Here is a 16,706-nt window from a genome sequence, read left to right on the forward strand (position 1 = left end):
CCTTCCAAAAGTCCATGGCAGTTTATAGTATCCTTGAAAGAACTTTCAGAGTCACATTTTTGCAGGCAGCGCCCAGGCCTTGAGACTTAGCTCACACTAGAGAAATTGCTGCATGGCTCTGGAGACGCGGTACAGGTGCCAAAAGGGGGGCAAGAGTGGCAGAATAGGAATGAAGAGGTAAGAGCCAGGTGTGCATGTCTAGCATGGGGAAGAAAACCCTCGATGGGATGGACGGAAGTGATGCATGTGCGCTTGCCTATTTCTCTGTGAGTAGACCCACATACGTGCCCGGCAGATCATGCTTGTGGTCTGAAGGACCCACACATGCTGCTGGAGTTTACGTGCTACTTCAGGGCATGTGGAACTCAATGCACAATAATGAGAGTGGAGTTTTGATGGGAATCCAGCTAGAGAATGTAATTTTATTCTGACCCAAATTATCTTCTGTGCTTTCAGTTTTGACTGAAGTCCTGTACTTCCTGTTCTAGACTTGAATGCTGATATGTGCTTGAGAAATCCCCCATGTTCTGTGTTGTCCGGTGATTGCATTTCATGAAAGCTCCTGGCCTTATTTAGACTTAATTTAAGTGCTGTCAAGAGCTTAAAGTTGTGTTGGATGATCTGGGGCCTGTTGCCAACATTTATTTATTAGGCACTTAACTTGACAGAAAAAGGAATTCAGTAACTATCATCTTTATATATAATCCCCAAATTCGTATTTTAATTGTGCCCAAATGCAAACATAACCTTCTTACATGTGTTGCTCTAATTAATGCATAAATATATTTTCCATTTTTTGTACTTGAAATATCTGTCAAACACATTTCCCTATTTTAATGTAATACATCCAGTTATATAAATGCCAGTGTTTCCTTCACAGAATGTGGAGGCTGTGGACCCACGAGGTCGAACATTACTGCATCTTGCTGTTTCCTTGGGACATTTGGAATCTGCTCGAGTCTTACTCCGACATAAAGCAGATGTGACAAAAGAAAATCGTCAAGGATGGACAGGTAAGTATACTTTTACAATAATTTAAAGTCCTCCTGGGCAACATGGTGAAACCCTGTCTCTACAAAAAAATATGAAAATTAGCCAGGTGCGGTGGTGCGTGTCTGTAGTCCCAGGTACTAGGGAGGCTGAGGGGGTAGGATCACCTGAGCCCGGGGAGGTTGACACTGCAGTGAACTGTGATTGCGTCACTGCCCTCCACCCTGGGCAATAGAGCGAGACCTTGTCTCAAAAAGAAGGTCATTCATTTTGGTTTATCTTTCTGAATAAAGGCCAGTCTCAATCATACTTTTCCTCAGAGTCATCTTTATCTTAAGATTTCTCTCTTGGGACAAAGGATGGGGACAAGGAAATGGGAGCCCAGGATGATACAGGTTGTGTCCCAAGCCAGAAACCCTTGGTAGAGAATGACTCCTCATCCAGAAATAGCTCTCAGTGCAAACTTCTTCCACTGTACATGAACATGGAGGCTGGTTTTCCCTTGAGGAATATGGTTACCTCCATTGAATCCATCAAAATAGGCAAAAATCAAAAATAAATTGTGGCTAAAAGTAGCCTCTTCCTGGGAAATCCTGGCATTCCACTTGTTCGTAAGCTCTTCTACCATTGATCAGAGTAATTTTGTATTGACTGAGCAGGGATACTGTAGGCCAAGCCCTGCCTGCCAGGTCTACATATAACCACAGTTACATGTTGTGTGATCGTATAGTTAAAGCCAGCTCTCTAAACACATTGTCAGGATTTCGGAACCAGTGGTAAGAAGAGGGGTGGGGAGAGGTGGAAGGGGTTTGATCAAGATGCTAAGGGTACTCTATCTTTTTTACTCAGTGAAGAGCTAGCAATCAGAAGTCATGATCATCATGGTAAGGTTGGACTGCAGCCCTTTTCTTCTGAAGAAAATACTGTCTTTGATCTAGATACTTTTTCAGCCTGGTTTTGGAATTTGTCAGAGAGTATGAGAATTAAATTTCACCCTTTTGTTTTCCAGTTTTACATGAGGCTGTGAGCACTGGCGATCCTGAGATGGTATACACAGTTCTTCAACATCGAGACTACCACAACACATCCATGGCCCTTGAGGGAGTTCCTGAGCTGCTCCAGAAAATTCTCGAGGTATTCATGAAAATGTGTTCAGGCTATAATCTGAGCTAAATGCTGATACAATTACTGGAGACACAGTTTGACATCCTTGTGTGCCTTCCTAAAGAGTTTTCTGATTCATGAATATGAAATACTGAATACCAATCACATTGTTCCTTGCCCTTCTAATTTGTAGAAGTGTGAGGTATTTCACAAATTACACTTCTAAGTCACTGGGCTTACCCTTTTAAGTACTATTTAAAGATTATAATTCAACCAGGCATAGTGGCTCGTGCCTATATTCCCAGCACTTTGGAAGGCTGAGGGAGGAGGATTTGCTTAAGCCCAGGAGTTTGAGACCGGCCTGGGCACCAAACAAAGCAAGACTCTGTCTCTAAAAGAAAAATTAATTAGACATGCTAGTGCACACCTGTTGTCTGAGCTACTTGGGAAGAGGCTGGGGTGGGAGGATTGCTTGAACCCAGAAGGTTGAGGCTGCAGTGAGCCATGATCACACCCCTGCACTCCAGTCTGGGCAACAGAGCAAGACCTAAAATAATAATAACAAATATAATAATAAAATAATAAATGATAATAAAGTAAAAATTAGAACTTAAGGAAAATGGACAACAAACAGTTAATTTGTTTAGGTGCCTGTTTTCTTGAAAGTAGCCTCCTGAGCATCAATAATCTTAAGGAAGTTGTGATAAGCATCACTTACTATGCAGGGATTTTCAGATCCTGTTAAGGCTCAGAGGTCCATGTGCAACTTTTCCTTGCCAGTCTTGTCACTTCTAGCTATTAGTATTTTGAGACCTTTGTCCATTGCCCTAATTCATTTATAGAGAAAAATTAATAGCTCTATCAAGAAAAGGAACAACTTTATTATAAATAAGACAGTCAGCCAGGTGCGGTGGCTTATGCCTGTAATCCCAGCACTTTGGGAGGCTAAAGCAGGCAGATCATAAGGTCAGGAGTTCGAGACCAGCCTGGCCAATATGGTGAAACCCCGTCTCTACTAAAAATACAAAAATTAGCTGGGTGTGGTGGCATGTACCTGTAGTCCCAGCTACTTACTTGGGAGGCTGAGGCAGAAGAATTGCTTGAACCCAGGAGGCGGAGTTTGCCGTAAGCTGAGATCGTGCCACTACACTCCAGCCTGGTGACAGAGCAAGACTCTGTCTAAAAAAATAAAAATAAGAAAAAGACAATCGTTGGTCATTTTTTGAGCCATCTTTAAAAAGAATTTCTTTTCTTTTTTTTTTTTTTTTGAGACAGAGTTTCACTCTTATTGCCCAGGCTGGAGTGCAATGGCATGATCTCAGCTCACTGCAACCTCTGCCTCCCAGGTTCAAGTGATTCTCTTGCCTCAGCCTCCTGAGTAGCTGGGATTACAGGTGCGTGCCACCACGGTCAGCTAATTTTTTGTATTTTTAGTAGAGACAGGGTTTCATCATGTTGGCCAGGCTGGTCTTGAATTCCTAACCTCAGGTGATCCACCCGCCTCGGCCTCCCAAATTGTGGGGATTAGAGGCGTGAGCCACTGCGCCTGGCCTAAAAAGAATTTCTAAGCTAAGTCGTGCCCAAGGTATTCATTTCCCATATATACTACAGTTAAATCTCCCATAAAATATGAAATATTTGTATGCATTGTTTTAAAAATAGGTGTGTATTTTTGAGTGTGCAAAGATAACATGGATTTCTTGTTTTCTTCCTAACTTAACTGCAGGAGGAACTAAAAACATCATCTGCCCATTTGGCAAAGTAGAAAATTACTTTTTTAACATGAGGTCACCCTTCACTTAAAAAATTTAGTGTCGGCCGGGCATGGTGGCTCACGCCTGTAATCCCGGTACTTCGGGAGGCCAAGGAGGGCAGATCACGAGGTCAGGAAATTGAGACCATCCTGACTAACACGGTGAAACCCCGTCTCTACTGAAAATACAAAAAATTAGCAGGGCATGGTGGCGGGCACCTGTAGTCCCAGCTACTGGGGAGGCTAAGGCAGGAGAATGGCGTGAACCTGGGAGGCAGAGCTTGCAGTGAGTCGAGATTGCGCCACTGCACTCCAGCCTGGGTGACAGAGCGAGACTCATCTCAAAAAAAAAAAAAAATTTAGTGTCAAGGATTTTCATTTTTTCACTCATATTGGTCCATTGCGATGGACTGCACTGAATTGTATTCTTTGCTTTAAGTTATAGAGAGCCCATAAATGACCTGTGTACTTAGCGGCTCCAGAAGCTGTCATTAATGTCTTGTCTTTCAACAGCATCTCCTTATAACATATGCCAGCCTTTCTTACCACCTGTCTCTTGGAGGTTGTCTTTGCTCATCATTAGAATGCTGGCAGATTTTACTCCAGGGTAGATTCTTGGCCCTCCTGCCCTGTGCTTTGGTAAAAATGATGGAAAAGCCTTGCAAGTGTGTAGGAACAAGAAGAACACCTGAAATTTCTAGCATTTCTCTTCTTCAAGGGTAACTTGGATTTCTGAGTCTTTAGGAACCTATAGGAATGTTAGGTAAGAAAATAATCCTAAACAGGGCTGCTCTGGTGGTTTAAAACTTTAGAAAGCCAAATTCTACATGTTTCAGAGGAAAGTGGAGAAAAATGTTCTGTTAACTGGAGGGAAAATCAACTTCCTGAGGAAGTGAAGTCTAGCAACCTCTTTCAGTTTCACAGAGCAGTTCAATAAGTAGGAAGCACTTGCCAGTACACAAAGCCTTTTACAGTCAAGTTCCTCGTTGAATGGATGGAATTGACATTCCCTGCCCTTTGCCTAGAATAGATGGTTACCCATATTGCTTGGCAGTGCTTAAGCCCATCTTCCCAGGCTCATCTTTCTCTTACTGTTAGGAACCTGACTGGATCCCTGAATCAGGTTTGACTTTTACCCCCCTCCAGTCCTCTTATCCTCTTTCTTTCTGTTCACTTACTTTCTTTCTTTCTTTCTTTCTTTCTTTCTTTCTTTCTTTCTTTCTTTCTTTCTTTCTTTCTTTCTTTCTCTTTCTTTCTCTCTTTCTTTCTCTCTTTCCTCTCTCTCTCTCTCTCTTTCTTTCTCTCTCTTTCCCTCCTTCCTCCTCTTTCCTCTCTTTTCTTTTCTTTCTTTCTTTCTTTCTTTTCTTTCTTTCTTTCTTGGGATCAGGGGATCTCCACCTTCCTTCCTTCCACTCCCCCCAGTTCCATTGATTCCTCCTGCCTCGGCCCCTCCCCAGTGGCTGGGATTACAGTGCTTTTCATCTTAGCTAAGTTCCCTGTATTTATGATACAGATGGGGAGTTTCCCATGTAAGCCAGAGCCTCGAACTCCCTGACCTTAACTGAGAATCCACCCACCTCGGCCTCCAGCCCACTGGGATTACAGGCATAAAGTGAGCCCTCTCGCCCAGCCATCTATTCCACTTTCTGCTTATCTGGAGCCTGGCCCACATATGTGAGGGCAAAATAACTCCTACAATATATAATAAGTAATGGGCTTACACTTGTTTTTTCTTTTTTTTTTTTTTTTTTTTTTTTTTTTTTTTTTTGGGGACAGGTCTGGCTCTGTCGCCGGGCTGGAGTGCGGTGGCGGGATCTCAGCTCACTGCCAGCTCCGCCCGAGGTTTGCCATTCTCCTGCCTCCAAGCCTCGGTGGCTGGGACTGCAGAGGCCAGCCTGCGCCCGGACTAGTTTTTATCATTTTTAGTAGGGCGGGGTTTCACGTGTTAGCCAGGATGGTCGATCCTCTATTTTCGTGATCCAGCCGTCTCGGCCTCCCCCAAAGTGCTGGGATTGGGAGGCGAGAGCCACTCGCCCGGCCTTTTTTTGATATACTATCTTGCTCTGTCACCCAGGCTGGAGTGCAATAGTGCAATCTTGGCTCTCTGTAGCCTCCACCTCCTGGCCTCAAGCAATCCTCCCACCTCAGCCTCCTGAGTAGCTGGGACTAGAGTGAGCCACCATAGGCAGCTACTTTTTGTATTTTTTGTAGAGATAGGGTTTTGCCATGTTGTCCAGGCCGGTCAAATTCCTGAGCGCAAGTGATCACCCGCCTCAGCCTCCCAAAGTGCTGGGATTACTGGCATGAGCCACCTCACCCGGCTAGGGGCTTACATTTTGTTTCTTCTTATTTTCTCTTTTCTTTTTTTTTAAACCCAGGGTTTTTAAGAACTCTGTTAACCCCTGCTTATGTTGTGTTGATAGTGCCAAGGGTAATCTGTTTTAAACCTTTGTCTGCCCTTCAGGCTCCGGATTTCTATGTGCAGATGAAATGGGAATTCACCAGCTGGGGTGAGTGGCTGTGGGCTTGTTATTTATTTCTCTTTCTAAATTTACTTAGCTCACATGTAGGTTTATTTTTCCTTTGTAAAAGTTACATGTACTTTTTTTTTTTAATCAAGGAAATACATAGTGAAGAATAAGGAAAAATAATCACCGATAGTCCCATTTAAACACAACTGTTAATGCTTTGGGTGTTTTTCATCCAGTCTTCCCCCCGATGCATAGGACTTTTCCTCCCAAGCATTCATGAAGATAGTATATAGACAGTTTCATTTCCTCCTTTTGTCATTTATAGCTGACATCTGTATTATTAGTTTTAAAATGTCACTTTATTTTTATTTTTTTGAGACAGAGTCTCACTCTGTTGCCCAGGCTGGAGTGCAGTGGCACAACCTTGGCTCACTGTAATCCTCGTCTCCCAAATTCAAGCGATTCTCATGCCTCAGCCTCCTGAGTAGCTGGGATTACAGGTGCATGCCACTGTGCCCAGCTAAGTTTTGTATTTTTAGTAGAGAGTGGGGTTTCACCATGTTAGCCAGGCTGGTCTCAAACTCCTGACTTCAGGTGATCCACCCACCCCAGTCCCCCAAAGTACTGGGATTACAGGCATGAGCTACCATGCCCAGCCTGATTTTTGTATTTTTAGTAGAGATGGGGTTTCATTATGTTGGCCAGGCTGGTCTCGAACCCCTGACCTCAGCTGATCCACCCGCCCCAGCCCCACAAAGTGCTGGCATTACAGGCATGAGCCACTGCACCCGGCCCAAAATGTCACTTTAAATTGCTAGAATTTTAATAAGTAGATTTACCATAATTTACTAATTTCCTTATGTGATTTAGCTCGATTCTTTTAAACTTGTTATTCTAAACAAGTTGAGGTGAATACTAGAATAGCTTTTTTTTTTTTTTAACAAAATGGATATATTTCTCTAAAGTATTACATAGGCAATTGACTGACAGTGTATTTCCATAGATGTTCTACTTTTATTTCTTGTAGATAAGTTAACGATAACTCCTAACTTCCAGGTTTCAGCTGCTTCCATTTCCAGACTTCCCTTTCAGGCAAGAAGTCATATTTGTATGAAATGTTTAAATGACATAAAAGTACATAATATAATAGAACTTCAGATTGTTTTGAGAAATGAAATTTTTTTCTAAGGTACATAGTCACTCTTATTTCAGGTTTTGTTAAAAAGTGGCATACTTAGGCTAGGTGCGGTGGCTCACGCCTGTAATCCCAGCACTTTGGGAGACTGAGGTGGGAAGATCACCTGAGGCCAGGAGTTCAAGACCAGCCTGGCCAACATGGTGAAACCCCGTCTCTACAAAAATACAAATATTAGTCGGGCATGATGGTGGGTGCCTGTAATCCCAGCTACTCGGGAAGCTAAGGCGGGAGAATTGCTTGAACCCAGGAGGCGGAGGTTGCAGTGAGCCAGGATCGTACCACTGCACTCCAGCCTGGGCGACTGAATGAGACTCCGTCTCAAAAAAAAAAAAAGTGGCATACTTTAGACATTTGATACTCTGAATGGTGGATATGACAATATGGTAGGCCCCAGCCATATGGCAAGAGTTGCATATGTGAGTGAGGAAGGCCAGACGGACAGACCCTATATAGTGGGGACAGACTCCACTATAAAGTGGGGCTCATTTCGGGATCAAGAATACTCTTGGGAAATTTATTTAGACTTTTTTTCTGATGAATGGAACGGAAGGTTCATTTTTATTTTTCAAGAGTGATTTCCTGTATGGTAGATATGACAGCCAAGACGTCCAGTTGTTTGATGGTCACCATCTTGCCACTCCCCTCCTTTTGTTAAATCAGAATCCTGATTTCCTGGCTTAGGTGTTCTACTTGGCCCTTGAGTTTTTCTCAGTGGTACACTTCTCTCCTCCAGTGCCCTTGGTTTCTAGAATATGCCCGAATGATGTCTGTCGCATCTGGAAAAGTGGTGCCAAACTGCGCGTTGATATCACATTGCTGGGATTTGAAAACATGAGCTGGATAAGAGGGAGGCGTAGTTTTATATTTAAGGGAGAAGGTGAGTGACTTATCTTGTAGTAATCACTGCTGAAGCGAAATTACAGGGTGATTTTTAACCATCAAAATGCTTTCACATTCATGTGCCTTTTCTGTCTGATCCTTTCTAGGGCATGTTTTTTGGTTATTCTTATTAATTATTCAGCTCTCCATCCCTGTCTTTGTTCTTGTCTGGCTAGTTCTCCTTCATGTGTCCTTTACCACCCAGAAGTTACCCTTGTGATGTGTCTGCTTCACTTTCCTGAGCCTTTGAGCACAGGCATTCTGTGTGTATCTCTGTATAACCCTCCATAATCAGGCATGAGAAATGGCATTGCTCACCCAATGTTGTGCATACATAATTTCTATGAATTCTGTAATAATATGTTTTATAAAGGACATTGATGGAATATAGTGCTAATAAGAATGCAAATTATTTAAAAATTCCGCATCTTTGGGGAAGATGGCTCAGAGCTTCCTATGTATTGTGGAAAGCTGGTCAGATAGGTGCAAATAGGTAGTCAATAATCAGTATACTGTAGGTTTTATCAGATAGCACCTGGGAGGACACACATGAAAGATGATGCATTTTAACATACGAAGCTTCCTTGTTTTTGCATCTTCCCTGCTTTGTGCTTAGTTATGTCTTTGTTTCCATTAATAGACAACTGGGCAGAGTTGATGGAAGTCAACCACGACGACAAAGTAGTCACCACCGAACACTTCGACCTTTCCCAAGAAATGGAGCGCCTCACTCTGGACTTGATGAAGCCAAAAAGCAGGGAAGTTGAGAGGCGGCTTACAAGCCCAGTCATTAACACCAGCCTCGATACTAAAAATATTGCTTTTGAAAGGTACAAATTTAGACTCTAAATTTTAAGGTCTAATCCCTATGCTGCCATCTTGAGTGACATGTATGTATGAATTGGAAATTATGGATGGATTGGGTTTTTTCTAATATGACATAATAAACACTAGTGGGTTTTAAGATTGATCTCTAACCAATAGAAATTGTAGCTGACACTCGACACCATCCATCATTTTTATAGCACATTGGTTAAGTCTTCTAAGACTTAACCAACATGAAGAATATGAATAAATGTCTTCTTTTTCTTTTATGTGCCCTTTCTAGTGGCTTTTACTTGAATCTTATTTTTGTCTTGATGTTTATGGATCCACAACACTCAGTCCCAGACCACGGAGCTTGGAGTTTCTGGAGGTTAGAATTGACCCAGTACTGAGTTCAGTTGTACTGATATTGGTCAGTCAAATTCACACTTACTATATAGTTAAATGTTCGTTTGGTTTTTTTTTTTTAACCCACCTGTGAGGTTTAATGGTTTAGAGCAAGAATCTGGAGGAGATTTAGTTCTGTTCCAGACTCATAAAGAATTCTCCAGAGAGGTCTGTGCCTTGGTTAATCCAGATGAGAACACCATCACTGGTCATGTGCCTCTGGGCCACTTGGAGGGCTTAGAGGGCCTTTGAGTAGAGGCTGTCAAAGCTGTTTGCCTGTTTCTACAGTGGAGAACACTGACCCGATGGAGTCCTACGAGCACTGATGGTATTTGCCTAGGATGTCACATCCAGCTTTCTGCAAGCCAAAGTAGCTTAGCCTGAGAAAATGGACACTATTATCCTGATAATATTTGCCTAGGATGTCACATCCAGCTCTCTGCAAGTCAAAGTAGCTTAGCCTGAGAAAATGGACACTATTATCCTGATAGTATTTGCCTAGGATGCCACATCCAGCTCTCTGCAGCCTAAGTAGCTTAGCCTGAGAAAATGGACACTATTATCTTGGACTTAGGCCTTCTTTTCTCTTGATGAATATAACAACTGTCCTCTCATATTTTTCTTTTCTTCTTTTTTCTAATATAAAATTGGTTAGTAAATTTGTTTAGTCAAGCATAAAGCTTGTTAAGTATCCTTTTCTTCTAATTTAGATTGAGCGGTGGAATTAGGACATCTGTCCAGGGCTGCTGCTAGGGCAGGAGGGTAGCATCCCTGGAGGCAGGGTCAGTCCTCTTCTGCCAGCCTCCTTGCACCAGCCTGGCCAGTTGACATTCGCTGTCTTTTGGGGACAGCAAAATTTAGGGACTGACTGGATTTCCCTTGGAGGATCGTGGAAAGACATTTCCAGGCTTCCGTGTACCCCTCTGCAGGCAGGGAGGGCCCCTTCAGCTTAGGGCTCTGTTTGTAACCCCAGAAGGCAGAGGAGGCTGCCTTTTCTGCCACTGTTCATCTGTAGGCATGAGAGGGGGAGGAGCTGAGTGCCATCCACAGGGCTCCTAAATAACTGTGTGACTTTGGGCAAGTGGCCTCATCTCTCCAGTTTTGTTTCCTTAGCTGAAAGAAATAATGGAGTGAATCTGGAGATGAAGTCTCCAAAGTCCGGGACTCTTAAAATGTCTTGAGAAGAGACATTGTTCCTCATATTGTTCAACAGCAGAGTTGCCAGAGTCATTGTTTGTTGAAGTGTGATTTATGAAGAGAGCGTGACAATTCCTGGCTGTTACCCCACTGAGTGTAAATGGGAAATGATAGCATATTCCATTTGTACTGAGGACTAAGGCACATTTTTGTATTTTTGCGCCCACAGGGTTTTCTTCTTTTTTTTTTTTTGAGAAGGAGTCTCGCTCTGTCGCCTAGGCTGCAGTGCAGTGGCGCGATCTCGGCTCACTGCAAGCTCCGCCTCCTGGGTTCACGCCATTCTCCTGCCTCAGCCTCCGGAGTAGCTGGGACTACAGGCACCCGCCACCACACCCGGCTAATTTTTTTGTATTTTTAGTAGAGGCGGGGTTTCACCATGTTAACCAGGATGGTCTTGATCTCCTGACCTCGTGATCCACCATCTCGGCCTCCCAAAGTGCTGGGATTACAGGTGTGAGCCACTGCGCCCAGCCCCAGAGCCCACAGGGTTTTCAGAGTGCTCAAGCTAACTCTCTTGCAACTGACAGTGTGTTGCTGAGAGAATTTTTGGAAGATAGCTGCTTTGTTTTAATGGTGCTCAGAATTAAATGTGTGCTTGTCATGCATTGAGCAAGAATTGAGCCAATCCTTAGAATTGATACCACCTACAAAAAGAATATAGCTGCTTTTGAATGTGAGGTTTGTTGGTACAAAGAGTGTGTGAATTTACTTCTGATCAGAGGTGTGAGTATTCATTTGATTGAATTTGGAAGATGTGGCCTTCTCTCATTTTCTTTTCTTTCTTTCTTTTTTTCTTTTTTTTTTTTTTTTTTTTGAGATGGCTTCTCGCTCTGTTGCCCAGCCTGGAGTGCAATGGCATGATCTCGGCTCACTGCAACCTCCGCCTCCCGGGTTCAAGCAATTCTCATACCTCAGTCTCCTGAGGAGGTGGGATTACAGGCACCCTCCTTTGTGCCCAGCTAATTTTTGTATTTTCCTAGAGATGGGGTTTCGCCATGTTGGCCAGGCTGGTATTGAACTCCTGACCTCAGGTGACCCGACTACTTTGGCCTCCCAAAGTTCTGGGATTACAGGCATGAGCCACCACACCCAGCCCCCTCTCTCATTTTTTGATGGTCACTTTTGTCCACTTTTTTCTAACCTGTTACTCAGAGCTTATGTGGGCAAATTAATACCCTGCCCTGATGAATGTTTGGCCTGCAGTATATACACTGTGGTTGCAGTTTGAATTTTTCCCTTCTCTGAAAGATTACGCTTGCCCACCTCAAACAAAATATTCCCTGCCACCTTCAGAGCCTTTCTCCAGATTGTGTAGCAACCACCAAGACACAGTGCCTGTGAAGTGGCCTTTGGTGTGGTGGTCTCAGTGGAGACAGGCAGAGGTGAAAATGGCATGAGAGGGAAGCCAGGTGTTCTATCGTCTTCGGGTGCATTTGCATGCAAAGTTACCAAGGGCCACAGAGTCATTAGGAGATTAAAATTTAAAACAGGGTATGAACATTGGGTTGAATAACTAAACTGCTTCCAAGACTGGAAATGCTGGGCCGGGCTCAGTGGCTCACACCTGTAATCCCAGCACTTTTGGAGGCCGAGGTGGGCGGATCATGAGGTCAGGAGATCAAGATCCTCTTGGCTAACATGGTGAAACCCCATCTCTACTAAAAATACAAAAAATTAGCCCGATGTGGTGGTGGGCGCCTGTAGTCCCAGCTACTCGGGAGGCTGAGGCAGGAGAATCACTTGAACCCAGGAGGTGGGAGGTGGAGCTTGCAGTGAGCTGAGATCGTGCCACTGCACTCCGGCCTGGGCGACAGTGTGAGACTCCATCTCAAAAAAAAAAAAAAAAGAAGAGTGGAAATGCTGAGGGCAGTAGAGGCAGGATTGCCGAAGGAGCAGAGGTAACCCAGTGAGGAGCTTGGTAGTTCCTTGAGAGAAAAGCATAGTGCCATCTTCCCAGAGTGTATGAAGGGTGAGATGGAGCAGACGTAGTCATCCTTCCATCCATCAGAAGAGTCTGTTCCAGAAAACAGTGACTTCCTGTGCCAAGACATAAAGTGACTTAAGCAAACAAGGAACTGAGGATTGAAGGAAAAAGACTATCTCAATTTTCTGGTATTGATGATAAAAGGGGACTGTGGCTTATTAATCAAGTGAGTCTGGTTCCTTACCTTCTCCCTGTGACTGTTATCTTGTTTCTGAAGTGTAAGTTGGAGATAGCATTTGGTATAATCCTGTTAGGATTCCTCTATTTCCATCCATGGGTCATGCTGTCCTAATTATAGACAACTAGTAGGAAAATGGAGCTCTGATCCCTCCTGTTCTGATGGGCTAAAATACACACGTAAACTCATTATACCATCTGGACTAATTTCACTAACCAAATCCCATTAGAAGAAAAGCAAACTATTTGGAAACACAAAATGCAAATAACCACATATGTTCTTTGTAACGTGGCTGACCTGCTGCTGTTCCCTGAGCTTCCTGCATGACGTCCCAACTCACTCAGTGGTCAGAGCAGAAGTCAGGCTGTTGCCCTAACCAAGGCCAAGAGGAGCTGGGATGTGATGTCCTAGACAAAGGGTAGGGCTGGTCAGGGGTCCCCTGTGAGAAGCAGCGTTTCCCAGGGCAAGCTGCTTTGAAAAAGAATCAGAGCCTTCTGACTGCTCTTGGCTCCTAAATACATTTTTTTTCAGGAGTATGTTGAGTTGAATAACTGAGATTTTGGGCATATTACCAGTACTGCATCTGCCACTGGAATGCTGGGCTACTTTAAAAGGAGTTCCACAAGATGGAATTAACAGCTGGGCTAAAAAAAAAATCTGTTTTTCACATCCTTTCCCCTGCTGCACCAAACCTGCCCAAACATGTGACTCATAGCCATTTTGCAGGCCTAATGGCATCTCCAAGCAGCTCACCACAGTGATGAGTTCCTGGCCTACCTGGTCTTTTGCAAGGAACAGGATGGTCTGTGCCTCATTGTTCTAAGAATTCCTCGATTGAGATGTGGCTACTTGTGGAGATCCCACCACTGACATCTATGTCCCCAGTTAAGATGACTCAGATAAATGCTCTGACCTGGTTACCACCTTGTGGTGAGCCCTTGGATGTTGGTCATCTTCACTCACTTGTTTGGGACTGCTGTGCAATAAATGTCACCACCTTTGTCCTCAATGCTGGCAGTTTTGTAAAGAAGCCAAGATTGGAGACTTTCTATGCCTGGGGTGAGGCAAATTGATTAATAACTGTGGGAGGAGGGTGGGGGTGCACAAGCCATCTGTCAGTGTTAGCCGCCTTCTGTGGACAATAGGACCATGATTTCTAAGTGTCCTTCACTAACTTAAGCTGGGGGGAAAAAACTATAAAGGCTGCAGATATAAATCTGAATGGCATATTGTACATGTAGAAATTTGTGGTGTTCACTTTTTATCAGAACTAAATCCGGATTCTGGGGCTGGAGGACAGATAAAGCAGAAGTTGTTAATGGTTACGAAGCAAAGGTAAAAGGAAACTCTTAAAATAAGATTTAATATAGCTATTTAGCTTCTATGCAAATGAGGAATCTGTTCCCATTTTTTTCATGCATCTGTGCCATGGAGATGCTCTGGGGAATGAGAAGTGTCTAATGTGTCTCTCACTTGGATTTTTGATTTTGTCTTATTTGACTTTCAGAAAATGGGATAGCATGCCCTGAGGAGGTCTGTAGCTGTGCCAAAGAGAAACAATATTGTAGAGAAATGAGTATAGCTACCAGTTGTTCTGGTAGGAATGACAAGCTAGTCATTCCCTTAATTATTAAAAAGAAAAAAAAGAGGAAGAATTAGACTTCACATGTGTTCAAATATTGTGTAGTAGCTTTTGAGTCTTTTCTGTTAAATCAGCTTAATTGTAGTCAGCAGGCTCACAGCCCATTTGCATGACATCAGTGCGCTTAAAACATAGTTGTAATCGTGGAGACGATTGTCGATACAGTCATCTGGCATTTTGTCATCTGGAAAGCTCTGTTTCCTGGCCTTTCAGTCCCACAGTACAGCAGGGCTTGATGGCTTTTGGTGATGGAGCCCAGTGCTGCAGGGTCCTCTGGTGGCCTCTGAATGAGCAAAGAAATTTTACGTCATGCTCAGCAAGACACATTTAGGAGCACTTGTCCTAGTGCTGAGTGTGTTTTCTGCAGCTTTCAATGTTGGGGCTCCTCACGTGGCATATAGAGAGAATTCTCTGTTAACTGTTATGTTTGATTTTCTAGATGACCATATTCTCCAGTTATCCTTGATAACAGAGCATTTACTCTGGCAGTTACAATAATTTTTGTCAGTGCATGGAATGCCTTTTAAATAGTGACTTGCTGGTTTTCTCCAAAGCTCGTAAGTCTAGAGAACCTTGTGTTCATACCGTTCTCTTCTGCCCAGCAGATGGCTGTCTGAGTCATACTAGTATTACAAGATTACCAGCAGAGGCAGGGTGCAGTGGCTCACGCCTGTAATCCCAGCACTTTGGGAGGCCCAAGTAGGCAGATCACTTGAGGCCAGGATTTTGAGACCAGTGTGGCCAACATGGTGAAACCCCATCTCTACTAAAAATACAAAAATTAACCAGACATGGTAGCACACACCTGTAATCCCAGCTACTCTGGAGGCTGAGGCACGAGAATCGCTTGAACCCAGGAGGCGGAGGCTGCAGTGAGCCGAGATCACGCCACTGCACTCCAGCCTGAGCAACAGAGGGAGACTCTGTCTCAAAAAAAAAAAAAAAAAATTTACCAACAGAAGTACGGGATCCTGGTTTGGGTACCTTAGTTTAATAGAAACCCAGGTGGAAACCTAGATTGCAGGGCATTTGTTTGAGACTGTTTAGCCACAGCAGGGCAAGCAGGAAGATGCAGCCTGTCACTGCTAACTCCTCGGTATTAAAACTGTCAAATACGGGAGGTAACTGCTGATGCATTTTTCAGTTGATAGTTTATATACTTTCTCTGAAGGACTCTAATGATAGTTAACCATTTCTGATTTTTATTTTGCTGGATTGTTTTCTGTTTTTTTGCTTCAGCATTCTTGCTTTTGCTGTGCTTATTTTTGGAGTTTTGATTCCCTGTGTCACTGTTTTCTTTCGCATACACCTCTCAGGTTTACACAGTAAACAACGTGAATGTGATCACCAAAATACGCACAGAGCATCTGACCGAGGAGGAAAAAAAGAGATATAAAGGTAATCACCACCACCCTACCACCTCCTGTTTTGTTGTTATTTTTTAAGCCTAGAGGGAACTCTTTGTTGGCTCTGTTAAGCTTAGGGTTAATGTGATTGGGATGTGTTAAACCTAACGCTAACTACTTCTCTTTTTTTTTTTTTTTTTGAGACAAGGTCTCGCCCTGTCACCCAGGCTGGAGTGCAGTGGTGCGATCTCAGCTCGCTGCAATCTCTGCCTCCCGGGTTCAAGTGATTCTCCTGCCTCAGCCTCCTGAGTAGCTGGAATTACAGGCACCCGCCACCACACCTGGTTAATTTTTTGTATTTTCAGTAGAGACAGGGTTTCTTCATGTAGGCCAGGCTGGTCTCGAACTCCTGACATCAGGTGATACTCACTTGCCTCGGCCTCCCAAAGTGCTAAGATTGCAGGCATGAGCCACCGTGCCTGGCCCCTAGCTTCTTTTTATAAAAATTTCTAGGCAGGCATGGTAGCTCACGCCTGTAATCCCAACACTTTGGGAGGCCAAGGCGGGCGAATCACCTGAGGTTAGGAGTTCGAGGCCAGCCTGACCAACATGGAGAAACCCCATCTCTACTAAAAAAAATACAAAATTAGCCAGGTGTGGTGGCACATGCCTGTAATCCTAGTTACTCAGGAGGCTGAGGCAGGAGAGTCACTTGAACCTGGCAGGCGGAGGTTGCAGTGAACCAAGATCAT

At 43.8% G+C, this 16,706-nt stretch overlaps 1 protein-coding gene across 7 annotated transcripts in view; it reads left to right on the forward strand.

The window, feature by feature from the left end:
• ANKRD13A (ankyrin repeat domain 13A) overlaps positions 1–16,706 on the forward strand; it is a 42,203-nt gene that overhangs the window by 11,926 nt on the left and 13,571 nt on the right. For 4 of the 7 annotated variants that reach the window (XM_009181699.3, XM_009181700.3, XM_021922901.2 and 1 more), the window contains exons 2-9: positions 881–1,013; positions 2,000–2,124; positions 6,312–6,357; positions 8,250–8,393; positions 9,036–9,225; positions 9,504–9,590; positions 14,235–14,301; positions 15,925–16,006. In XM_009181699.3, coding sequence (XP_009179963.1) covers positions 881–1,013; positions 2,000–2,124; positions 6,312–6,357; positions 8,250–8,393; positions 9,036–9,225; positions 9,504–9,590; positions 14,235–14,301; positions 15,925–16,006 — 874 coding nt within the window. The remainder of the gene's footprint in view (positions 1–880; positions 1,014–1,999; positions 2,125–6,311; positions 6,358–8,249; positions 8,394–9,035; positions 9,226–9,503; positions 9,591–14,234; positions 14,302–15,924; positions 16,007–16,706) is intronic. The other 3 variants (XM_009181701.3, XM_003907139.4, XM_009181702.3) reach the window with 2 other exon arrangements.

Source organism: Papio anubis, chromosome 9 (genome assembly GCF_008728515.1).
Source record: "Papio anubis isolate 15944 chromosome 9, Panubis1.0, whole genome shotgun sequence".
Lineage (NCBI taxonomy): Eukaryota > Metazoa > Chordata > Mammalia > Primates > Cercopithecidae > Papio > Papio anubis.